The sequence below is a fragment of the Sturnira hondurensis genome, unplaced genomic scaffold (genome assembly GCF_014824575.4).
Source record: "Sturnira hondurensis isolate 20B ecotype Veracruz unplaced genomic scaffold, ASM1482457v3 Scaffold0006437, whole genome shotgun sequence".
Classification (NCBI taxonomy): Eukaryota; Metazoa; Chordata; class Mammalia; order Chiroptera; family Phyllostomidae; genus Sturnira; species Sturnira hondurensis.
Genome location: NW_028079068.1, coordinates 3,463,088 through 3,490,442, shown reverse-complemented (window position 1 = coordinate 3,490,442; position 27,355 = coordinate 3,463,088). Strand labels below are relative to the sequence as shown.

Below are 27,355 nucleotides of genomic sequence, written 5' to 3'. Positions count from 1 at the left end.
ATAGATAAAGATTTCAGAATTGAAAATAGGTAATACAAGCTGTCTATGACAACTGATTCCGATGGCAGTGGTACCAAAGTTCATTGCACATTTTCAAGAGAGTTAAAAAAAAAAGTACAAACCAGTTTCGAATAGGGAAAGGGGGAAGGGAAGCAGAGAAGTAATCAAAACCCTCCAAATGACACCTGCTGCTGCCATCCATTCCCAACCGTGGGCACCAGGCACATTAATCAGTCATAGCCTCACGGCTCAGCGTGTCCTTGCGCAACGAGCAGCAGGACGATCGTCCTGAATTTGGCCTCGGAGGCCTCCAGAGCAGTGCTGTCTAGTGTGGTGGGCCATTAGCCACATGTCACACTGAGTAACTGAAGTGTAGCCAGGATGACTCAGGAAGCAAAGATTTCAACTTCTTTCATGTTAATGAAGTTAAACTTTTCAATAACCATATGCGGTGAGTGAGCGTTACAGTTTTGGTCTCTGGGCAAGGAACCAAGAACGTGAATTTCTTTAGAACCAGATTCTATGTATGTCAAAACCACCAGTTTAACGTTTCCAGAGTAGAACATAGATCCAAAAAATAAAAACTGCTTTTCTCTTTGCTCCCACTTGGTTGTATTAAATGGGCTTCATAATTTCTAGCAATTGTATTCCTTGGCTGATGGAGGACAAATTTCTTTCCCCTACTCTATACCCTGCCTTTCTTATCCTAGCTTTCTTATTCACTTCTCTGTCCTTCATTCTATCAAAACATATTCTCCGATGCTTCTTGACTCTTGAGTATAAACTAGTAACGATCGATGAACTCTATAGGGAGAACTTAAGTTTTAACATGTTTGACATTTGGGCTAACATAATGGTCACAGACAGAATATTTTTGTGCTTTCCAAATCACATGTTGATGCCCTGACCCCGAAGTAATGGTAGTTGCAGGTGCCACCTTTGGCGGGAAATTTGGGTTAGATGAGCTCACGGGGGCGGGGCCCTCCTGATGAGATTAGCGCCCTTAATGGAAGAGATACCACAGAGTTTGCCGCCTGTAGGCACTCTTTCTATCTTCCCCTCCGTCCACCATTGGAGGGCACAGCATGCAGGCTGCCACCTAAAAACAAGAAAGAGACTTTTCGCCAGAAACCAAATCAGCCAGCACCTTAGCCAGGGGCTGTCCAGCCTCTGAAACTGTGAGAAAATACATTTCTGTTGTTTGAGCCACCCAGGCAATGGTATTTTGTTATGGCAACCCAAGCTGACTAAGACAATGACGAAACTTCGATAAATTTAGGTACAGAAATATGCAAGACACGATGGAATTAACTGGTGATCCTTAGCCTTAATAAAATGATACTGCCAATTACTTCTTCCCAGCCAAAACATGAGCTTTGCCCTGGCTCCCCGCTCAGCTCGACCCCTTCCTCCAATAACCAACCCCCTTTCCCTATTTTCTGTTTGTATAAATGCCTCATAATTCAGAATGTGATTAAGTTCATTGTTTCAAAAATGCATTCTATATTTCATGCGTGCATACTCTGGCTTTCATGTGTGAAATAAAATACCAAGGGGTCATACTAATTGATTTCGTCTTGTATGCTTGAAGTTGGGGCTACTTGAACTCATTATGCAAACTTATGCCAAATAGTGCACCGATGAACACTGTGCATTTCAACAAATGCAAAATCTTCTAGCACCCACTCCACAAGTATATTCTTTTATCTGTAAAAACTTCTGAAGTGCATAGGCACTAAAGGAAAACCTGGTTTTTAAAATACTTATTCCACCACAACAATAAGCAGAGTCCGGGAAAACCAAGCTTACGTACCCCATAGATGGGTTTCAATTGCCCAAGACTTTAAAAATCCAAGCTTTCAAAAGCTATTAAATTGAAATTGTCTAGAGGTTTCACAGAAACATTGAACAATGGTTTTTTATTTTTTTAAAGATTTTGTTTATTTATCTTTAGAGGGGAAGGGAAGGAGAGAGGGAGAGAAATATCAATGTATGGTTGCCTCTTGTGAGTCCCCCGCTGGGAACTGGCCTGCAACCCAGGCATGTGCCCTGACTGGGAATCGAACCGCAATCATGTGGTTTGCAGGCCCACGCTCAATCCACTGAGCGACACCAGCCAGGGCTTTGAACAATGTTTTAACAAAGAGTTGGAGGTATGATGCAAAAGACAATGAAATAATCTCCTCAAGTGAGTGAACTGTTTGACTGAAGGAAAACAAGAGGCCCTTGTGGACCAGCCTGGATGGGAGCCCCCCCTCCCCCGGGGGTCTCAGGAGCAGACCCCACTCTGGGACAGCAGCTGTAAAGGCGTGCCGGGGTGGGGCTGAGGCCAGTGCCTTCGCAATGGGAGGGGCTCCCAGGCAAATAAAACACCTAGACTTTGTGAATTCCCAGATACCAAACTCTTTGCTGCTGGCACTCAGCCTGGCTCCGAGCCTGAGCCTGGTGGTCCAGAGAAGGGGCAGTGGGAGGTGAAGCAGGGGGGCTGGAACTGTTTGGGTTCTTACCTGAGTGAATATGCCCCCCCGCCCTGAGAAAGCACCTGTGGCGGAACAGGACAGACCTTTTCTATGCACATACTCAGGGGGCGGGGTCCAACCCATTTTATAGTTAAAGACACCCAATCTTTGGTCATGTTACACGGGTCTCCACTGGAGACATGTGAAGCAACAGGACCCATTTAGGCCCGGGTGAAATCCATCTGGTTGAACAGGAAAAGGATTATAACGACTATATGATCTGAAGAAAGAAAAAGGAAAGGGGAAGAGGAGAGAGGCCAAGCTGGAGAGGAAAGAGGAGGTGAAACTAATTTACATGAACATAAACGACCCAGTTTATTATTGTCTTACTTCCTCTTCACCCCAAACCTATGAGGTATCATTCTTCCTAGTTTTTAAAAAACAAGTGCATGGAGCCTCAGAAAGATTCGGTAACATGACCTCACGATTTCACTCCAGGTTTCTTTCTCTCAAGGCCCCACATGCTACACTCTTCCTACTTTTCCCATCAAGTGTGGGCTGCAAAGCAGGAGACATCCCTCCCAGCTTTCAACACTGGGCCCAGGGACGCGAAACCAGAAACCAGACAGGCTGACCAAGGAGTGCGGATGGAATCCCAAGTCCTCTACTTAAAGCTACACAAAAGCTGGGGAAAGACGTGACCAGCGGATGCAGAGCTACGGTGAAGAATGTCAGGCAGTGGAGCAGGACTGTGGGACTCAGAAACACTGGGTCAGGCCAAACGTAGTTTCATAAACACACGTGGCAGGAATGGAAGCACATTTAAAGAAAGGCAACAGGCCAAGTTCGAGAGTTTGATAGACTGTGACTCAAGCGTATCGAAGCTGTTGACAGGCTTGTCCGAACCTTGCCTTTAACTGAGGGGTCACAGAAGTAAACTGACTGTGGCCCTACTTTACAAAGAAATGCAACTATAAAGTTGTGAGCAGGGTGTTAAGCATTATAGAGACAGCAGAAATAACAGGAGTCCATCAAACTTCAATCAGAATTGTTTTTGGAAAAGTCCCATGACTTCGTGTGCTATTAAAATCTTTGCGTTAGAATGTCCAGCACCGGACTGAAGAGCGGATTAACAAGGTCACGTGAACAGAAAAGCTGCACTCTCACCAGAGGTGGGAAAAGTTCTTTACAAAGGTGTTCAAAGTATTCAAAAGGGTTTCCCCTGGATTTTTTGATAGTGTTATTAAATATTAATTTCAAATATGGTTAACATTTGACATTATGAATTAATAGGTTTTGCTATAATAGGTGTTTTCATAGCTCATTTTAATGTTTAATTATCCTTGGTTAACATCGACATTCAGGAAAATTAGAGTTACAGATACTTTTGATTACCCAATGAGCTTATCTTGCCCTTGATTCTTTTGCAATATAGTATGTGAAGAGTTCATGTAAAGAGAAAAATCATGGTACTAGTAAAAGAAAGAAAGAAAAAACAGAAGGAAGGAAGGAAGGAAGGAAAAAAAGACCCAGAATGGAGTCACTTGTGCTAAGCCCCACATCAGCAAACCAAGACCAAATACCTAACCTAATTTCAGTTTCAGTCTCTCGCAGGAATGTAACCTTCAACCAGTCAAACTGAAATTATCTGGTCAACACTAGTGAGGTAATCTGCTAGACAGATCCCTACCCAAATTTCCCTAAAGGAAGGTGACCTTGCCTGAAACAATTTGCTAGTGGATAATAACCCCCTTGCCTACCCTCTTTCTGACTATAAAAAGCCTTCCATTCCATACAGCTCCTCAGAGTTCCTATTTGCTACACAGGATGCTGTTTAATTCACAAATTGTTAAATAAAGCCACTTAGATCTTCAAATTTACTCAGCTGAATTTTGTTTTTTCAACAGTACCTACCTGTCTGGGTGCTAGTGAAGATTAAATAAGTCAGTGCCAGTAAAGCACATAGTATCTGCAAATCCACCCTATATTCATCCCTGTAAGCCTTGTTAAATGAATCAATTTTCCCTAATGCTATTCTAAATATATACTGGTCATTCATGAAGCCTCAAACCAATTTCAGTAGCCTCAATGTGGAGACTTTTACAGCAGATAATGGGTCCCATCCAGGCAGGAGCTAAACCAAAGCCTGCAATAAAAGACTCAACCAAACCTACAAGGAGAGAGGAATCACAGCTGGCTGCTTTATGATCCAGCAAAGACGAAGAGCCAAGGCAAGAAAGAGCCACCTTTGACACCCAATCCGCATGGAACTGTTAACAGGATTTAGAAGAAGAGAAAAACGCACAGCAGCTAACTCTATCCCTGCAAGACACTGTGATGTGTATTCAGCAAGGTGTTACTGGGGAAAGAAAGGGCTGAAAGCTCAGCATTNTAAATATATACTGGTCATTCATGAAGCCTCAAACCAATTTCAGTAGCCTCAATGTGGAGACTTTTACAGCAGATAATGGGTCCCATCCAGGCAGCTAAACCAAAGCCTGCAGTAAAAGACTCAACCAAACCTGCAAGGAGAGAGGAATCACAGCTGGCTGCTTTATGATCCAGCAAAGAGAAGAGCCAAGGCAAGAAAGAGCCACCTTTGACACCCAATCCACATGGAACTGTTAACAGGATTTAGAAGAAGAGAAAAAAGCACAGCAGCTAACTCTATCCCTGCAAGACACTGTGATGTGTATTCAGCAAGGTGTTACTGGGGAAAGAAAGGGCTGAAAGCTCAGCATTAACAAAAGAAATAGAACGGATTTAATTTGTGACACATGAGCAATTACAGTGCAATTTCTGTTAAAAGAGAATTGTAGCTAAATGGGGCTGTTTACCTGTTCAAGTCACAAACAGAACTGTCTTCAAAGGGATCATGAAAAGAAGGTATGAGACCTTAAAGGAAAGCTCCTCAGAACTGCAGGGTTGGCAAAGATTGGGTTTTAAGCTCTAATATAAACATAAAATTACTAGAATTGCAGAGACTCTGCTGAGGCTAAATAAAAAAGGCTGCCACTTTCTGGAAAAAATAAAATAAATATGATCACAGAGTTAGAATTCATGAAACAGGAAAGTACCTGAATCAATAAGGTAAACCATCAAAAATATAGATAATTTCAGAACGAATGCATTTATGCTAATATTCGGAGATATATTTTTAAAAACTTGACATTTCCTTCAGCATTAATTTTAGATTTATTGACATAATCAATTCAGTTTATGTCAAGTACTGATTTTTTCACCAATCTATATGCAGTCTCATGAAACCAATAGTCTGAAAAAGAAATTGCTGCCTACAAAATAACATAAGAGGAAAGCGAAGTAATCTCTGGTTTGGTGATGACATTTTAGATACAACACCAAAAGCGTGGACCATGAAAGGAAAAAAAATTAGCAAGTCAGACTGCATTAAATTTAAACTTCTGCTCTGTAAAATACACTGTTGAGAAAATGAAAAGACAACAGACTGGGGGGAAAATCTTTGTAAAACACACGTGACATAAGACTGATATTCAAAATCTACAAAGAATCTTAAAACTGAAAAATAAGAGAGTCGATTAAAAAGTGGGCCAGAGATCTGGGCATCTCACCAAAGGAGATGTCAGGTGGCTGGTAATATCATATGTCATCAGGGAATTACAAATTAAACCAACAGGCCATCACACACCTATTAGAACAGCTCAGACGGAAAAACCTGACAACATCAATGGGGAAAATGGGGGGTGGAGAAGGAGCTCTTGTTCACTGCTGGTGGGAACATAAAAGGGGACCTCCTCTTTGGAAAACAGCTTGTCAGTCTCTTCCAAAAGTAAAACAAAACAAAAAGGAACAAAATGAAACAAACAAGAAAACCTCTTACCACATCATCCAGCAATTCCACTCTTGGTATCTATCTGCCCAGAGCTGAAACCTGAGCACCCACTAAAATTTGCATGTGAAACTTTACAGCATGCTTACTCATAATTGTCAAAACTGGAAAGTAATCAAGCTGTCCTTCAATAGGCGAGTGGATACACAATCTGGTCATCGTGCAAGGAAATATTACTCAGCAACAAAGAGAACCAAGTTTTCAAGCCACGAAAGGCAATGGAAGAATCGCAAATGCATATTGCTAAGTGAAAGAAGCCAATCTGGTGTGGCCACATACTGCGTGATTCCAACTATACGGCATTCTGGAAAAGGCAGAATTATGGAGACAGTAAAAGAATCATTGGTTGCCAGGGGTTACAAAAAAGACAGGAATTAACAGGTGGAGCCCTAGGAGCACTGAGGGTAGTCAAATTATTCTGTGTGATGCTGTCATATTGAACGCTAGTCAGAGGTCTGTGAAAACCCATACAGTAGTAGAATACAACTGTAAATCCAAATGTCAAGTATGGCTCCAGTTGATAATAATGTATTGTATTGGCCCCTCGAGTATAACAAATATACAATACTAATACCACTTAGTGTCGGTGGCATTCATCACAGGGGAAGATGTTAGTCATGGGGGAAATTGAGGTGCTGAGCAGTTTGGGGGGATATGAGGAACTCTCTGTACTTTCCAACTTCAATTTTCTGTAAACCCAAAACTGCTCTAAAAATAAAGTTTATTAATGAAAAAAAATAAAAAAGCAAGAGAAACGAAACTGTTCTGATTTTCCCTATAGACACTTGGCTGACACCAGAGAATCCAGACAAACGCAAAGCATATGTTACCTATTTTCTTAGCCGTGGTGTTAGCACCTTCAGGAAGTCAACAGGGTAATTAATGAACAAGGGATGGAAATCAAATCAAGAGGGGAAGGCAGGGGACTAGAGAGCGAAGGCCCTAAAGGTAAACGACAGGGGACGAGTAGGATTTTTTTCACTTCACCTCATCATTAGTTCCAAATGTGTCTGAGTCCCAAAGAAGTAAAATTCTAACATGATGATTAAACAGAATGAGTCAGCAGTATTTCTATCCTAATTTCCCTTCCGTGTGCCACAACCCACTTTGGGACAGCCCTGTCATCAGTCACTGCCCACTGCTCACCTGGAACAGGGGGAACTGATGGGCGCATTAGCATTCAGAAGAAAACGTCAACACCCTAAGAACTTTGTACCTCCCCCCTCACCGTGGCATGCCTGGGGTCCTTCAGAGGTTTCACGACCTCTGGCTCTTGTCATTTAAAATGATCCCAGAGCTCTAACTCCATGGCCTGAGGTAAGTCCTTTCTAAAGTTAACTCAAAATGTCACCCATAAGATAAAAGTAGCTGCATGGTGTTCGCTGTGCTCTCTGTGAAGACAATACTTTGAAGGCATGCTTTCCAGAAACTAGAAGGTTCTCTACAAATCTTGGTTTCGAGCTACACATCAAATTCTCCTTTTTATCTTGATAATATACTACCTGAGAAGGCAACCCAAGGGACATGCAACTCACTTCTTTTTTTCTCTAATCCTCTTAAATTCTTCGGCACTTGCGATCTTAAATAATAACTCCTGGCGTTCATTTTCACTTAATTGTGCAAATGTGTATCATATGTACAGGGAATCGAGCCAAACTGTTTTTTCAGGCCCACAAGTCACCAACTTAATCATTCAGCACAAGTTTAAGGATTGTCTGCTTGCGCAGGGACATCTCTCATCTAGGGGTCGGGCATGTGACACTGAGTAAGACACAGTACCTGCCTTCAAGGTGCCCCAGACTGCAAAGCACGGAGTGACATAAAATCACTCTACTGATTATGTGACGGGAATCCTGACAGCTGAGAACCAGTGTGTTCAGAAGCCAAGGGACCGGCGCCTTTCCCAGGACAGGGCAGACCCCCACGAGAGGCTACATTGCAAGTGAACAAAAGAAGGCAGTTTGACAAGAGAGACAGGAGTTTTTCAGACACAGGGCATTCTCTCAGTCTTACACCATCCTCAGAGGCTAAGAAATCAAGGCATGAACAGAAGCAAAGGTGGAGAACTTAGGAAGATGTGGAGTTGAAGGGTCCAAGGGAGTGAGCCAGGCCAGAGGGTTTATTTACTTTTTTAAGGCTAAGGAGTTCTTGACAGAAAATGAAGGTTTCAGACTTACACTGACCAAGGAGACCTCTACGTTCCCCTCGGCATCACTAAACTGTAGATAGGTTTCTCCCTTTTCTATAGGACTCTCTTTACAAAGAAGACCTTTAATTACAAATCATTTCTCCACCCCCTTTGAGATGTAACTCTTCTCTTGCCAGTTCTCCCCGCCCCCCAATCTCTCTCAAGCACCTGGGGGCTGTCCCATTGAAATGGAATCATTTGGGGAAGGTGGTGCTCCTAGCTTGGGGTCTCCAGGGACGGCTAGGAACCTAATTGTTGCCCACAGGTGACAATTAGCAAACACTGATAACCTGCCTGCATTGACTAACCTCCCCACTAATGTCTTTTACATTTTTTTCTACTAGCTCATCCCAGTGCTTAAAAAAATCTCCCATCTATTTTTATAACACGGTTGGGATCACTTTCTCCTGACTATTGCAATAGCCTTGAAAGTTTTCCTTGACTGTTAAATTGCCAGTGCGATTCTTCCATGACACCATGTTAGGCAAACTGTTGGCAGAGGTGTGGATGACGAATTGATAGAAGACACGCTGAGTGGCAGGAAGGTTAGTAAGTGACACGAGTAACAGTGAAGTCTGGAATGCAGACGCGAGAGTAAAGCTAAGAAGAGAGAGACTCATCCGAGAGATAGGAAGTCAAAGAATCAGCTCTATGGACAGCTGGACAGCGAGAAGGGAAAGGTATGCGGGTGACTCAAAGTTGTTTAGAGTTACCACCTTTTTCTAACTTGCTTCATACCACCATGAACTGAGGCCAGGTAACCTAGAGAGAGTATAGAAAAACAAAGAAGGAGGAGGAGGAAGAGGAGGAGAGGGAAGGAGAGAGAAAGAGAGAGAGAAAGAGATGGAGCGAGGGAGGGAGAGGGAATGCCAGGTTATGAAAATAACGTAAAAGTAGGTGGCCCTTGTACAACGGATGGCGAAGACCACTTACAAATGCCTAAAAGACAGTTGATGACTCCTAAACCATCAGAAAGGGGTTTCTGCATTGGAACGTTGGAATGCTGTTGCAGGCAGAGTCGGGGAAGACTCTGGTCAAGCCTGGAGAACCAAGAAGAGCAGAGAGAGGAAAGAAGAGGAAAGAGGCGGACACCCCCCAGACGGCCACGCGGCGGGAACTAAGAAGCAGTTCCAGAGCCTGTTGTTTTGCTCTTTCCAATCGTCGGCCCGCAGACAGCTCGAAGCAGGACAGCAGAAGCGAGGAAGAAAACGCCAGGAAAAACCACCACATTAATGCAGGCTTCTGAACTAAGACACAAGGAGTCCGATGGAGAAGGCAACACAATCATGGCTGATATGGTTAAACTAGCAGGAGTCTTCTTCATACTTCTAATCAATTCGTGCATTACTGGTGATTAACCAGAGGCAAGTATGGGCAAAGGCCCCACCCTCTCTTCTAAGAGATAACAGAAGCCAATGGCAAAGGTCCAGGGCAAATAGTTCTATGATATGTCAACATCTTCCAAATAAATATAAAAAGTTACTAACAATGGAGAAAACTTTTATTTAAAAAAATTTTATTCTCACCTGAGGATACATTTATTGATTTGAGAGAGAGAGAGAGGAGAGGGTGGGGAGAGAGAGAGAAACATGAATCAGTTGCCACCTCTACATGCCTTGACCAGGGTTAGAACCCCTAACCTAGGAATGTGCCCTGACCAGGAATCAAACCTGCAACCTTTTGGTGTATGGGATGATGCTCCAACCAACTGAGCCACCCGGCCAGGGCCAAATTTCTATTTTTGTTGGACCAGTTTCCATTCCAATGTGGATTCCTAATGTCACATGTAATGAAATTCTAGTGCAATGAAATGACTTATAAAATCCCTTGGAGTTCATTGTCAGTGTTAAATGTGATAGAAGCTTTTGACTGTGAGGTTCTAGAGTGTACTTGACAATGGGTGTCAGAAAACAGTATCATTTTTTTCAAGTACATTTATCAGGAAGGTACTTTTTACATAATCCTAGATATAGGGTAGAACCACCACCGACAACTTACTGCCATTTCTCTAGTATTCAGTGGGGGAAATAGCAACGAATACATGTCCGTGACACTGGACTCTTGGCTACACGGCCTGGCCAGCCAAACATTCAACAAAGGTGAGAGTCAAATGAAACATTAAGCAACTAAAAGCAAAGACGTGTGACTGTACCCAAAGCTTAGTTCATGCTCCGAAGGATGGTTAGAGACACTGGTTCAAACCTCTTGCATGAATTTAAAACTGCACTGTCCATCATATTCACGGTGATGGGCAAGGTCACCAAGAGTGAGATGCTGGGGACACATTAGTCATGCAGCTCTGACTTTCTGAGTTGATTGGATACACGCTGAGAATTAATGACAGAAAGATTTCCTAAAATCTGCTGAAGAAGCCTAGGTCTTTTTCTGGAAACAAAAGGAGTAAACAAATTACGCACAGACAGCTGCCCCAGAGTGATGGGGACACGGCAGGTTTAAGCAAACACCTCCCTAGCATCTGACAACCTAGCGAACACTCGAATTCTGCTTATCAGTGACTCCAGGAGAGAGGTGGTGACTCAGTGGCTCAGGAAACCTACTAAGTGTTAAGAAAGATTGCCCTTTCCACCAGCATCAACTATGAAAGGCCCGCAGCTTGTACCCAAGAAACTAGCACCGAAAACTATGCTTCTGAGTCAATATGCAAAGAGGTGATTTTCAGTCCTTGGATCTGTTTCTATCCTTGGGTCCATTCAGTTTAATGTTGTTACCAGTAAGTGGAGAGAATATATAGAAATGTCCATCTTGTTGAGGATCTGTCCTGATCTCTCACTACAGTGTCAGATTAGAAAGATCCTGAAATTTAGATCACTTTGCGTTTAGGGTTCCAACTGTGATTGCTCATATTCTGGAGAATGTTTGGCTTGACAAGAGTCCGTGCCAAAAAGAACTTTTAAGAAAAGGTCAGCGTTCACATTTTAGGTTTTATTTTACTTAGCAAATTCTGACACATCTGAAGAAAGTAATGAACTTATACTCCAATTTCCTGAATGTGGAATAGTAGGGAGACCAGGCCAAAAGATACAGAGAGAAAGTTGGAGGCTAGCGATCCGGGGAGTCTAAGCCCCAGGACCTAGAACAGAGCTGGGCACACAGTAGGTGTTCAGTCATGAATGAAGTGGATGAAAGGACTCAGGGATGTTGGTGTGCGTGGGGCTCTTTTCTGGCCTTAAACTGCCAGGTGCTGGTTTACACAGACAAGATGGTTTAGGGCACCAAAGTGACCTACCCAGATCCATGATGGCACTGAGACACTTGTCCCCTCAGCCACTGGCCATGCTGGCTCTGCTGGTAGCTCACACAGCTTTCCTCTCTGGAAACGAAGCTTTCCCACTCGGTGTCTCCCTCCCAGGGGACAGCCCACCCTGCATCCAATACCCCTTGCCTCACCTGGGGAACTCTAACCGGCCATCCCAGATCCAAATGGCCCTGCGGGCGTCCCCTGTTGCAACTGCACCACAGCTCGGCTTCTCCCTCTGCCCAATGCCCATCTTCTCCCTCCTCACAGCTGTTGCCTCCCCTTGGAGAATGCCCAATAAACCTCTTACAGGTAGAACTCCAAAGTACCAGAGTCTGTTTCCCAGGAAACCCAACCAATAACTAGAACTACGATCCCACATTCTTTTGAAAAACACATTTCGACAGGTGCAGAGCTGTATCTTTACAGAAAATAAGGATGAGTTACTAGAAAGTGTTCTGGATTAGGAGAGAGAGTATGCACATTCTTACTAAAATCCCATCACAGCTGTAAGACCCCGTGTGCAACCACCTAAGTGTTCCTGTGGTACAGTGTGCCGATGGCGAGTCCAAAACCCTTCTCTGACCCGGAAGTACTATGCAAACACCCAGTTTAGTTATTGACTAAATATGACGCCGCAGTGGCTGACCCCACCCACTCCCACAGGAACGCGATGAATCAAAATGGAACACTTTCATACAGGCGCTTGGGAGAAAGTCTTTAAAGAGAAACCTAACTACTTTGTGACTGATTTCCCAGGACTGTCAGCCTGGGAAGGTCACAACAAAATGGACGAGGCTGGTATATCATCCATGAGCACTGGGAATTGGTCATTATTGTGTGTGTGTGTGTGTGTGTGCATAGAATAAACCAAGGAAAAGGAACAATTTTGGGAAGAGACTTAAGGATATCCCTATAANTGAATGAAGTGGATGAAAGGACGCAGGGATGTTGGTGTGCGTGGGGCTCTTTTCTGGCCTTAAACTGCCAGGTGCTGGTTTACACAGACAAGATGGTTTAGGGCACCAAAGTGACCTACCCAGATCCATGATGGCACTGAGACACTTGTCCCCTCAGCCACTGGCCATGCTGGCTCTGCTGGTAGCTCACACAGCTTTCCTCTCTGGAAACGAAGCTTTCCCACTCGGTGTCTCCCTCCCAGGGGACAGCCCACCCTGCATCCAATACCCCTTGCCTCACCTGGGGAACTCTAACCGGCCATCCCAGATCCAAATGGCCCTGCGGGCGTCCCCTGTTGCAACTGCACCACAGCTCGGCTTCTCCCTCTGCCCAATGCCCATCTTCTCCCTCCTCACAGCTGTTGCCTCCCCTTGGAGAATGCCCAATAAACCTCTTACAGGTAGAACTCCAAAGTACCAGAGTCTGTTTCCCAGGAAACCCAACCAATAACTAGAACTACGATCCCACGTTCTTTTGAAAAACACATTTCGACAGGTGCAGAGCTGTATCTTTACAGAAAATAAAGATGAGTTACTAGAAAGTGTTCTGGATTAGGAGAGAGAGTATGCACATTCTTACTAAAATCCCATCACAGCTGTAGGACCCCGTGTGCAACCACCTAAGTGTTCCTGTGGTACAGCGTGCCGATGGCGCGTCCAAAAGCCTTCTCTGACCCGGAAGTACTATGCAAACACCCGGTTTAGTTATTGATTAAATATGACGCCGCAGTGGCTGACCCCACCCACTCTCACATGAATGTGATGAATCAAAATGTTACACACACTTTCATACAGGCGCTTAGGAGAAAGTCTTTAAAGAGAAACCTAACTACTCTGTGACTGATTTCCCAGGACTGTCAGCCTGGGAAGGTCACAACAAAATGGACGAGGCTGGCATATCATCCATGAGCACTGGGAATTGGTCATTATTGTGTGTGTGTGTGTGTGTGTGTGTGTGCATAGAATAAACCAAGGAAAAGGAACAATTTTGGGAAGAGACTTAAGGATATCCCTACAATTGAGTGTTCTCATTACCAAGGACACATTTTAACAATCAAATGTTCGAATTCCATGATCAACACTTCAGGCTCACATCCTTGGCCTAACATTAGCAGCTAACAGAGCAGAACTCTGAAAGCCCTTCTTATTTTCTTATAAACAAAGCAGGTCTTTGGATCAGAAACAGAATTCGATGACACAGATATTTATGCTAAATATAAGATCACCTTTCAGCCTACTACTTCCCTGGTGTTCGAACCCTTGAAGTCAAACGACAGCAGTGTTCTTGTTTATAAGTCAAGACCCCTGGGAGCTGCAGATGCAGTCTATGTGCTCAGGAAAGCTAATGAGTTCGGCAATTCCCATCTACGGTGCTGCTCCGAAGTTCTTTATATGTGGCCACTCGCTGTCTGGCTCTTACACGGACTTTCAAACATTCTCCTCGTTTCCCGAACACCCGTACCCTCCCTTCCTACTGTTTCTTCCTATCTCATGGAGTACTAAGAATAGAACTCTGCTCCTTGCTAGTCCCAAATCCTCCCACCTCCCACCTCTGTCCCTGCTCCTTTGCCTCCCCTCCCCTCCCTGTACTCCAGGGCCCCCGCCCCGCCTTCCACTGGGCACAGACACGGCCTCCACCTGCTCAAGGGCATCGCTCCTGTCTCCTGGACCAAGCTCTCCCTGCAAGGGGATTGGTCCCGCAAGCATATACACATCAGAACCATAGCTATAGCATCTTACAAAGGAGACAAAACTTCTCCTTTGATTCCACATCTCCTTTCAGCCACTGGCCCATTTTTCTCTTCCCCTTTACAGGTTAACACCTTAAAGGAGCAATCTTCTCGGCTTCCATTTGCTCGTGAACCTACTCTATTCAGCCTCACCCTTTTCACCGTACAACCTCGTGTGAGGGTGCTAATAACCACCCTCGACCCAGATCTGATTGCTCATTCTTAGCATGCATCTTACGTCACCTCGCTAGAGCATTTGACACGGCTGTCACCCCTTTTATAAAACATTTTTCCTCTCCTGGCTTCCAGCCAACAAGCCCTCATGTTTTATTTTTCTGTCTCGCTGTGTGCTTCCTCTTGGCCTCCCTTGGGCCCCTACAGCTCCCCTCCGTCTGCTCACTGCATCGTGGAGGCCAAAACCTCAGAAGGAGGCATCCTCAGTTCACCTTTTCTCTGGCAGAGTCCAACCGACCCATCATCTGATCCTGCCCGCATTCTCTCCAAAATAGATCCAGAGTCCATCTGGTTCTCCCCAACGCTGCTACTTCTTCCAACTCCCTCAACTTCTCTCCCTTAGAATATCGTATCAGCCTTGTAACTGGTGCTCCTATTTCCAGCTTTGCCCCCCAACCACCAATTCTCCACTCAGCATCTAGAATGATTCAGAATAAATGAAAGCAGGCTATTACACACCTTTTCAAATAACTCCAGTATGTTCTCGTCATAGTCAGAATAAAAATCCAAGGCCCCCTCCACGGTCTACAAGTCCCATCCATGTGATGGTCAGTTCCTTCAAGTTCAAAATCATTTCCACCTCTGCTGCAACCAGCCAGGTTCCAGCCACATGAACTTCCTCGTTCCCTCGATCTGGGGACGCTGTTCTCCCAGAAATCCACATGTGTGCTTTATTTCCTTGGTCACACTTAATACTATGGTACATTATTTATTTGTAGGTCTGTCCCACTGGCAAATACGCTCTACAAGCGCGGGCACGTTTCAGCCCCATCACTTGAAATAGTAACAGAAATATGGTCAATGGTCAATAAATATTTGTTGCCTTTATGAATGGATGACTTATTCGAGGGTGGAGGGAAATCCAAAGACAGAAAGCTGTCCAAAAAAATCAGAGTAAATTAAAACAAAGTCAGTTTAAAGACAAAAAAGGCATTTGAAAGGGATAGTGAAAGATTTTAAAACAAATGTACTATTCAAGGTATCGTATGTAAGAAAATAAGAACCACTCCCTGGAGGAAATAGAGAACATAGTTATTAAATAAGTATGCAGAATGCCAGGCCCTTGGACAGCTCCCTTAAGTTTTCTGTGCTTCCATTGTTGAATACATACACTGAGATAAGAACACTACCTATCACACAAAGACATTGGGAGAATTAAATTACATGATATGTATAGAAAAATTAAAACATTTCCTAGCTCACAGCAGTAGTACAATACCTGTTAACTATTCTTACTATATTTATTTGTTATTACATTAAAATAAATATGATACACACACACACATATAACAGACAAAAGATATACACACATACACAGACAGAAGACAGAGGAGAACAGTACAAGAAACCAATCACAAAACTTTGGGTGAATGTCACTTCATGAAAATAGGAATAAACATAAACACACTCACACAGGGATGGACAGTGCCCTTCAGAGGACAGACTGACATCACTAACTGAGGTTTCAGAACGGCAGGACACCAACCTTTGCCACACGGAGACCTCATCTCTGCTGAACAGTATGGTTGTCAACTTGTTAAATGAGGGGGAAAGATTCAACTTTAGTTGAAGCAATTGACGGAAAAAAAATCAGTGTCTCTAGCAAACTCACGAAGCAAAACGCACTCACACGATCTCCCAGTGCGTGTTCTCAAGACAGTAATACTGCAGTTTTAAAAACTTTACTAAAGGACATATGTCTTCAAAAAATTCAAAATCCTCTCTAATGTCTACAGGGCTAAGGATCTGTTATCACATAGTATGTCCTTCGGAAAAACCTAACTTAACCACCCCATCAAGCAGATAAAGCAACTGTAGCCTGGAGAGGGCAAATGCATTGCTCGAGGTCATGCAACTCGCAGGAGGTTAGATTAGCTTTTCGCATTCTGGTGTACACACCCCCTCCCCTCCTTCTGTTATTTACAATAGGTGATGTTTGCTAGGAGAATAGGTACATAGTGTTTCTGTAGCTCTACCACAGTCCTTGTCACATGATAAAAATGTCCCAGCCAATCAGACTGCTTCTGTTTGGGGGGTTTGGGTTTTGTTGACCATTGTTTGCTCAGAGTAAGCACTCAATAAATATGTACTGAATAAGTGATATTGTTCTCAGCCTTCAATGCCTAACATCAAATGTCATGCAGATACATAGCTTTTGAAAGCATGGACGCATGGAAGCGTGAAGGGCTCCAGCACGTTGGCGTAGTTATAAAATTCCATTGAGGTCCAATACAAAACTTGAACCAATGGAAAATCCAGTGACCCACCTGCCCCCAGAGTGGAGATGGCTTTGCCTCCGTGACTCACTCACAAAGCGTAGCACAGGGCAAGAAAAAAGTCATAATGTTATAACGGAGAAACCTAGTAAATACAACCTCAACCCGGTGTTCAGGCTACAGCAGCTGGGCTGCCCGGGGCTGGCGGGTCACCCTCCCCTCTGCAGCCTTCCTTCCAGAAGCCCACAGCTCCAGTCTAACTAAGAGTAAAACAACAGAGAAAGCCAGATTAGGGGACAGTCTACAGGATATCTGGCCAGTATCCCTCAAGACCATCAGGGTCATAGAAAAGAAAGAGGGAAAAAGGAAAGACTGAGTGACTGTCACAACAGAGAGGACTGGGGAGGCGTGCCAACCCTATGCAGTGTGATGTCCTGGATCGGACACTGGAACACAAAGTCTAGAGTTTGGTTATCAGTCTCATTGACAAAGATACCATTCATGGCCATACAAAATGCTGAACAGTTCTACTCTGTCCCTCACTGGCTGAAACAAAAAGGACTTCTTTAAAAACAAAAACTTGGTGATGGACACCAGATGATGCAATTATGAGATGGCATTAAAACTTAAGAAAGGGAATTTGCAGATATCTGGTCAAATCACCAAATATGAGCACTCAGTGTGCACATGAATAGGTTTAAACACCTTGCATTAGAGCCGTCTCCTCTACTAGTAGACACAGTAAAAGTAAATTGAATGATCGATTATATTTTCTCCCCACAATCTTTCTGTGGTATCGCCAATGTTTCCAATTCTATTCTGGAACGGGAGAAAGTGACCCGAAGCGAGAGACGTGTGTAGGGGAGGTCAGCGGCTCTGAGCCTGGGTTTCGGACCTGAGATTAAGGGCCAGGGGGACGGGAACGTGTCTTTAGCCATAGCGGTCACAACAACCTAGGCACTATTTCTGGAGAGCATGCTAATAGGCCAGGTTTTGCACCAGGGGTTTCAAACACAAGATTATGTGTAACCCTCAGCACTCTATGGGGCTGCAATTATATCCTCATTTTAGAGATGAGGTTTCTGGTCCTCAGAGAAGTTACTTTGTCAAGGTTGCAACTGAGATTCAAGCACAAACATTTCTGACTCTTCTACTAAGTCGCTCAACAAAAGACAGAGAAATTCCATTACAGTCTTTACCAGAGAATAATATGCTGAGATTATATATTATATATTACATACACTATAAATATCCAGATAATATCCATTACACTGAGCCAATGTATACAAAGGACTACTGAGCATTCTATTTGTTATACAACAAATATTAGTCCCCTCCTACTTTTAGAGGCGACATCTGTTTTCAATCTGTTCTAAACTGGTTTTTGCTTTTGTGTTTGAAGCCCTAGACTTGCATGAATTACCCCAGCAGTTCGCAAGTGCAGAGTGAGCTAATGCCAGAAGTAACATTTAGACAGTATTACGGGACAGAGTTAAATCTTGGCCAGTAACACGTTATTATTCTAGATATAAAAATACATGTCACATAGCAATGAAACTCTCTTCAAGTGAGAAATAGAACAGATTTTCAAAACTGACAAGCCTTTATCTAGACGAAGTCAGGGAAAGGGAAGAATTCCCACCGCCCTACACTTGTTCGGTTCCCACAGCAGGACTGACAATGAAACAATAAAAGCGACACAGGGCTAGATTGACGGGAGAAGAAACTAACTGAATACGCACGCATGGGCGGCTGTAACATGGCAGTCCAATCACAAAACGAGGCTCAAGGAGACGACGGAATCGTGCACCTTTTGATGCTTTTAGACAAAGAATACATTTGTGAAGGAAGAACCGGCAGGACAACCAAGTCTGCGTGCGTCAGGGAGGAGTCTCAGCGGGTTGGGTACTGATTCCTGAGGGACCCCAGCAAAGTCTGGGCTTGGGCAGTACACTGAGGAGGAGGCCCCGCGGTGCGTCTGCGCAGACTCTGTGGCCCTGGGTTCTTTAAATCGAATGGGAAGAGCGCTGTCTCCCTCCGACTCCCAAGGGAAGGCCTTTCACATGGGTGATTTCTCTCCTCCTTTTCAGGGGTCAGAGGGGTCAGTGTTTTCCTTACACTGGCTATTCCTTAAGTAACTTTAATTCAAAATAATCAAGATGCTATTGTTGGGATACTTCGAGGCAGCCTGTCTTGGGCCCCAGCAACAAAATGACTCCATGCCTTAGCACGGATCCCTTTATATACTTTATTCAAATTATTAGTGAGTCTCTGCTGTCATTATCATAAATTTACTTTAAGAATCTTTTCTAACATGGCCACTTTCTCTCTATGTTCCTACCTCTTAAGGTGCATAGAGTTTCCTTCCTCAGACTTCATAACCATTAACTTAAGGATTAATAATTCATTAATCCAATGAATAAGACTAATTGTTCTAAGCAAGTCTAAAATTTACCAGCAAGAGCTGAGGGAGGGACTGGCAAAGAATAAGCTTTCTGTGCTGTTATTTTAGGGTGAGTGCCCCCCGGTGTGCTGGGGCTCCATGAAGGGGAAATGTATTGGAATAGAACAGTCATCTGTTTATTGGCTAAAAGAAGCAAGGTAATTAAAGGGGCTGCCAGGCTGTAATTACCACGGGGTCCTGCCACACAGACGGAAGCAGGGCCCTGTTAGCGACAAACACTCGATTTGTAATGTAATAAAAAGGATGATGCAGACCCACGCGCCAGATTCTATTAAACAGTGATGGCAAACAGTCCACGGTGCCTGGGTGAATCACTCGGTGCCTACCAGCGAGAAAGGAAGCTCATTTTTTAAACCCAGCAATGCAGTCCTGCTCTGGTTTCGACCTTGAATGTTGACAATAAATAAATGACCTAAGAGGATTCACCCCTTTTTTCCTTCTGGGATGCAGGTCAGCACATTCCTAGAATCCCTTTTAGCTAGATGCGTCCTATGAATTTCACTTAATTCGTGCTTCTAAAATAATACCTGTTCTGTATGAATACCTCATTCACACAGAAGGTATGAATAGTAAGCTACACATACCTTCTGGCATGGATATCACCTATGAACTTGAACTGGTTTTTGCCTTTAGTCCGAACTTGACCTCTGCCAGCCCTCCCATGAATCTGTGCTTAGTTGCAGGTCTGCTGAGCACAAGAGGAAGCTGAGTAAAAGAGGGTAAGAAACAAGTAGTAACCCCAAAGGACATACGTCCCTGGGCAACCACAGGTGAGAGGCATCCTCGCATACATTAAAAGCAGGATGGCTGAGTTGGCCCCCTTCACTACTGATTAAGTATTCTTTAAACCCAAATCTTTAGAATAAGTTAATTCCTTGATTCCCTCTGTGAGTGTTTCTTTGTTCTTTCAGGTCTGCTGAACTTGGATTTCCCTGTATTTTGCAGTGTATAATGCATACTCACATTTTAGTGCTACCCCTGTATAACACACATCATTATTTTCCCTGAAAAATTTGGGCAAAGGGTGCGCATTAAACTCAGCAAAGCGGCATTTTTATACCAATTCACCTCTCCCAATTTGGTACAGGAAGTTTCCTCACACAGAAGTTTTATCAAGTAAGATGTGGTGAGTAAAGCACCCACCAAGAAACGTCCTCTTCTTGTAAAAACTCAAATCACAACTCCACCTGGCAATGATGGCCAGATACTGCCTAGAAGAGACAGCACAGATCACTCAAGTCCACAGATCAGGCAAAAACTCTAACTGCTTCTCCACTCCCAAATGACGTTCTTCAGAGTGGATGGTAAGGTTCAGAGTAGTCCTTACTTCTCATTTTTAATTTTTCAAAAATTACAATCTATTTGTTTAGAAGTTTGAGTCAATCGAGAACATAAAACCCTATTCTTTACCATCTGTAAGCTCTGAAAGTCTCATTTATATTGTAGCTACATCTCCCACTGCAAACATATGTGTCCGTCATGTTTTGAGTTAAATCAGATTCTGTGCAGTCTGTCACATACAACCTCATTTACATGAGAAAATGTAACCTGTCACGTAGAGGAAAGAGGAGCGCAGAAGTTCAGGGAAATTCCTCCTCCTCCACCTCCAACTTTCCTGCCCAAGGAAATGGGAGGGAAGGACAGAGTGACGTGGCTGGGGAGAAGCTAGCTAAGGAAGATGACACCGCAGAGAGAAGCGAGAAGGCAGTAATTTCACACAGAATCCCCTGGTCGGGGACTGGTCTGCCATGGAAATAGGTCCTTGGGCATTGCCCCCTCCAGGTCCAAAAGTCCCTGTACCCACCCCTGAGAGTGTCCCTGGAGTTCAGGATTTTCATCCACCAAACCTGACTCCAGGCCACAGGTTCAGAAGTCAGGGCTTGGAAGTCACTGTCTCAAGCACGCTTCTCCTACTCTACCCTTGCCAGGTTCAACTTTGAGCATCTTCTCCAACTCCAGGCAGGTTCACACTTGGAGGCAGCCAGGGGATCTGGCTCATAGATCCCTGGTTCTGTGCTCGATTCCTTTCTTTCTGTCAGCCTCCCTGCCTGCGCCCTCACACACTGGTCCTGCTCTTCTCTGACTTCACTGCCATTGACTGCTGGTGCCCATCCTTCCGGGGGAGCCCAGGTCCCTAACATCAGATACACCTGTGGTCTGATCTTCTGGCTTGCCTTACTCAGTTTTCACACGACAGAGACAGGGACCGAAAATAGTGACTGGAACCTAAAAAGTGCCCGGTACAGACTGAAGGGCAGATGCGGTGAACAAAAATTTAGTTCTCTATGTAAAGAGGTATATAGAAAATAAGAACGTGGAGAAACAGCTCATCTGTTGACTCCGTGTAAGATTTCAGAAGCAATGGGACCTCATCAGTGAATCACTTCATCGGGACATTGAGTATCCAGGGGGCCTTTCTTCATGTCACACATCACAGAACAGCTAGAAGCGCGGGACGTGTCTTCACGGATAACTCCGTCGTGCCTTCGTAGAGCATGAGGACACTATTTGGTAATGCCAGATTCTAGGGAGACACTTGTGCTGTCTGTCACAAGAGTTTCCTGGGTGTTACTCTACCGTGTGGCATGACTGACTTTCTGCGCACTCATTTTAGGTAAAGCTGAGACTAGAGCGGTCCATACACCACGAGGTCCTAACGTGGCATCTTGAGCAGAATGATTTTATGTCATTTTCCAGTTCCATTTCCTTCAGCCTGCGTATCATCCCTTGGGGTTCACGTTCCTTCCTTTCCCTTCATATCCCTCCCCGTGGTTTTCAGATACAAGCTGAATCTATCCGCCAAAGCAAGGAGGCTCAAGAAGCTGGGGACAGGCAGATCCCATGAAACGAATGAGGCCCTTCCAACTTACACGCTTCTCGGAGCTTCTCTTTGTCGTAGTGGAACCCTTCATAGTCTTGCAGACTGATTTTGTTCACGCGGATCCGCAGGCGGTCTGGGACAGACTGGGGGCTGCAAAACAAGAACCGCATGTCAGACCAAAAGGCCGGAGTGGAACCGGGAGTCACGGGCACCTGGAGGGACTAAGGGCAATGTCCTGTCTTCACGCTTTAGAAGAAAACATTCCCATTCAAACCAGCATTGTGGGGCCTTAACCGGACTCCAGAAATTATCTGGAGAACACACCTCCAGAAGCCTGGAGTTTCTGAAATTTAGGTTAAGAACATGGAGAGAAGCAGGAAAAGCATCTGGGGACCACTCATAAGATATTTGCTATTAACTTAGTCAAAAGTCTAATAAGATCACGTGATTGGTGCCACGATAAATGACACGCAGCAAGTCTGACCCAGGGAGCAGTGGCACAGAGCGGCAAAGAAATGCTCTAGGCAAATACACCGTAACAGCCAAGCGTGGCTGCTGGACCCTCAGAAGAGACAGGGAAACTACGAAGAGCAAGCCAGGAGTCCCAAAAGCGTAGGACTGACACTGAAATAGCTCTAGACACCTGACTAGTCTCTGAGAGCCCCTCCCCATCAGACGCACCGCAGTCACGTTGACTGCGCACCGCAGTCACGTTGCCGCAGGGACACTGAGCAAAATAAAGACCGGAAGTACGTGCACTGTACTTCCTTTAGGAAGGGAATGAAGTACGTACCTCATTTTAAAAGAACCCAATCCATACCAGTTCAGAATATTAAACCATAAAAGAGGCAGCACCAAGCTTTCGGAAGCATCCTGTTTATCTTCACAACATCTTTACCTGGACTCCTCGGATGTTCTTACGTGGTATTTTCCAAATAGTTTAGTTAAGAGTATTAGTTGCGTGAAACAATTTGTTTTTCATCATCATCGCTATGGACCAATATATTATTAATATAACACAATCCCCACAAGTGTCCTTGACCATTATTTTATACTTAGATTTCATTGGTCAGAAAATGTTCTGAAATAGAGGATTGGTTTTCCTTTCTTATATTACGGGATAAAAGTCACCATTGACTAAAGGAGAAAGAATGGCATTACTCTTTAATTTATTTCAATAAAGGAAGGGAGGGAGGGCGAAAGGGAAGAAAGAAGGTCAGAGAGAAGAAAAGAAAGAAGGAGAAGATGGATAGAAGAAAGAACGGATACTTTAAAAAGAGATTACTGCCACTCCCACCTCATCACACACCCACCCACACATGCACTTCCTTTCATTGCAACCCTGGAAGGGGTAGAGAAAAAAAATAGTGTAATCTAATTCTCTTGTCTAAAGTCACATTTGGGGCAAAGTATAGTTAACTCCCTCCATATAGACGGTCACTCTACTCACACCCCCCCCCAAAAAAAACCTCACAGGCATCCAGGTGGAGATATATGTATACATCCATGCACAGTTCTCTCCCCCAACACACACACACACAGGTTTAGATAGAAGTGCATAAACTCTAAAGAGAGATGGAGGACTGGTAAAAAGGTCTGAGGTTTACTGACTTAAAAATTAAGCCAATACTGAACTGTAAAGGTGTTTCTCAGGGAACGCTGAGAAGCCAGATTCAGCAGTTGCACTGGTCCGTTCAGTCAAAGCGCGTTTGCTGGGCACCCGTTTGTGCTGGGCACTGTGCCGGACACCAGCAGGCACTGACAAACGAAACTGACCTGAGTACTTAGCTTGTGATGGAAGGTACGGTTTGGCAGCACGTTTGTAGATTAGGAGAACAGGCTTTAAATACCATGCATGCCCACACCATCATTTACAGAGAGAGAAACTGAGGTTCAGAGAGAGAGTGGTTTTCAGTCATATAGCTTGTAAGAGGCAGAACTTCGAGCAGACCCTTGGACCCGTCCCTCAGTGGTTTCGTGTTCCTTACGTGGACTGATGCCAAGAACCCCGTGGGTTTGACGGCAGAGCCACCCGGGATCTTGGACTAACAGGTGATCTCAGCACAGTGCTCAGAGCCTCTTCTTCATCAATACACAGTAAACAGGGTGGTTGAGTGAACAGCAGTGGGTTCACACCAAAGAACGCTGGGCAAATTGAGTGAGTGTTCAGATCCACGTTCATCAAGGGAAAGGTAAGAGAATAACATACTGTTGAGTGAAAAGCATGGTGGGAAATTACACATGGCATCGTCTTCACATAAATTGCGGAACCTTGGAGTTCGTATATGTAGAGAAATATCTGGAGAAAAACGTGTGAGCAGCTGGTCCCAAGTGGTTATCCCCACATGATAGGATTTGGGGATTATTTTTACATTGACTATCACTGTTTTTAGAAAAATAACCTTATTACTGTAACAGTATGCCAATATATAAATGAATGATGATATCTCAGGACAAGAGTAAAAATAAGAACTATAACAGAGTGTTTTGTACTAAATGTGAGGAGATAGGAAAGCCTTTCCGAGATTAATAGAGTGATCATACAATGTTCATACCAAATGCTTATCCAGAAATAAAGAGGGGTCTGACCTTTTCATTTCCAAGTTGACCCCAGTGACCTGCATAGACTGTAATTGGTAGCTATTTTCCTGCAAGCATCGCAGATTAGAAGGAAGCTGGAGCCATGGCATCACACTCTGTAAGGGGGGACGGGGGACGGCAGAGTGTGAAAGAGCTCTGTGTACACAGCATTGGAGATAACAGCAGGTCTCCTGGCAGAGAGCTCCAGGCTTCCCCAGTGGGCTGGGGCTACCAAGACTAAGACCTGGTTACAGCATTAGCGACAGATGGGGAAATAGGATTCGGGGACTGACTGCAGACCAGTCACTGCACCCCTCCTCCAGGGGGCTCCCCCTGGGCTCCCAAGTGTGAGCCCGCCTCTCATCTGGACCCGCCAGCCAATTCCAACCGCAGACTGCTGCCTCTTGAACCAATCTCCCTGGCTTACAGGAGAACGCCAGGGACACACGGCAGGAACTTTCATCTGAATAGAACTTTCAGATCCCGCATGAATTCACATCTCATTTCGTCTCCGGGATGACCAGCTAAGCCAGACAGAAGAAAACAGAGACTCTCCCTAAGCTCTCTGCCGCTCTCTCCCATCCACCTTCCTACACAGTCACAGTCTTGCCCTCAGGCTCCCGCTTCTGCCAACCGCGCATCCGCCTTTCCTACCAGCGGCAGCTCGCTTCCACCCAGTTTTCTGATCAGGGTTCCTCGCGTTTGGCCTGCTACCAAATGTCGCCATAGGTGAGGCCCATCAGCAAATTTTAGGGCACTCAGTCATGGAGTCCGTGATGGAAAACCCTGGTGTGCACGGCAGTGAACTGAGGCAGCTCAGACTCCCACTCAGACTGCCTGGATTTGAAGGGACGTGCTTCCCCTGCTGCCTAACCAGGAAACGCTGTGCTTCCGTTTCCTCCTGGGGAAAAAGACAGTAACAGTATTCCCCTCATAGGGCTATTGTAAGAAGTGAAGAGTCAATACAGTTGATGCACTTAGAAAACTGTCTGGCATATTGTAAGTGCTGAGTAGACGTGAGTTATTACCAGTCTAATTATTATTCTGAAGATTCTGCCCTGAGAGAAGGTTCTGCCTAATCAGCCGTGGCATCTGTAATGCCAGGTATTGGGAGAGGTTTGAGGCATATACAGCAGTCACCCTAGACCCTCGTGACGAGCTGCTGGGCCTCCCCTGGCAGAATACTGTCCAGCCTGGCTGGTGTCACGATTCTCCGTGACACCAGGGAAGATTCTCCCGGGTCTTCTCTCACCTGGGCTTTCACAGGGCAGCCAATAACATGAAAATAACTAAAACTTGGGAGAAAAGGTACACAGAGATGAAACGCAAGCCAAGTAATTCAGTCCTGTCCCTTTATGTCAAAATATATTAGTGTCCCATTAATGGCTGATTGCAGTGGAAGATGATAAAGGTGCTCCATGGAGTCTGGGGAACAGAACTGCCATTAGCTTTCTAAAATTAAATTTGCCGAGGAAGTTAGTAGAGCATAGAGGAGACTAATAACCTGGGTAAAAATACACTTGCCTCCGTGCCGACGTCTAGCTCAAGCTGCCCCAATCCCGACTGAAGCTCTGGGTTAGGGGTTCTGGACCTGACATCCGGGGGACTTCTCAAGAGTCCCGAGGGAACTCGGCAATCTTCGAACTACCTTTGAAATTGGGCAATGACCTCAAACTGTCACTGCCTCACTCCTTTTCTGTGAAACATCCAGAGTGAGCCCAGGCACAGTGGAAGTTCATGGCTCTGACCCTAACTCCCCATTGTCCCCCATGGCGATTTTGCCAAGAACCATGAGAATACCCTGCCTTATATCCACTCACAGGGGCCTCCCAAATCTCCAGACCACGACTTCCCTTCCACATTACGCTCTCCTGTCCCGAGATGTTGGGGGCAGGGCAGGGCAGTGCCACCAAGACAAAACTGGAATGCTCATCTCCACTCACACCTGACTCGCATTATTCTCTCCCCTCCTGTAGGAGACTTTCCACTCATGAGGCTCAACTTCTCCTTTATGCCTTCAAGTCTCACCATTCTTTCAACCAATTTCTTTTTTTTTTTTAAAGATTTATTTATCTTTAGAGGGGAAGTAGAGGGAGAGAAACATCAATGTATGGTTGCCTTTCGTGCGTCCCCTGCTGGGAGTTGACCTGCAGGGAACTGGCCTGCAACCCAGGCATGTGCCCTGACTGGGAAGCGAACCGCGATCGTGTGGTTCGCAGGCCCGCGCTCAATCCACTGAGCTACACCAGCCAGGGCCTCAACCAATTTCTTTACTAACACACATTGTCTCTCTCAGACTGATAACAGACTCCTCCATTCCCATCTCCTCCACATGGTCACCCTTGAGGGACAGAGGGGACGAGCTGGGTGCTTCTGCTACCCCGGGTCACTTGTAGACAATGGACGCCACATTATCCCCGCTTCTCACTGGAAACATGAAACATCTCAGAGTAACACCCCGATGCTGAGACAGGATCCCAGCATGCAAAGCAGGGTGTTGGGTCAGAAAAGTTTAGTTCCAGTCTGAACTCTGACAATTAGTATGTGTGACGTTGTGAAAGCTGACGATACCAGGTCTAA

At 44.8% G+C, this 27,355-nt stretch overlaps 1 protein-coding gene across 5 annotated transcripts in view; it reads right to left on the bottom strand.

Annotated features, from left to right (window-relative positions):
- The window catches only part of LOC118989104 (diacylglycerol kinase iota), a 315,926-nt gene that overhangs the window by 91,428 nt on the left and 197,143 nt on the right, over positions 1–27,355 (bottom strand). For all 5 annotated transcript variants that reach the window (XM_037049123.1, XM_037049127.1, XM_037049124.1 and 2 more), the window contains exon 21: positions 22,245–22,345. In XM_037049123.1, the coding sequence (XP_036905018.1) occupies positions 22,245–22,345 (101 nt within the window). The remainder of the gene's footprint in view (positions 1–22,244; positions 22,346–27,355) is intronic.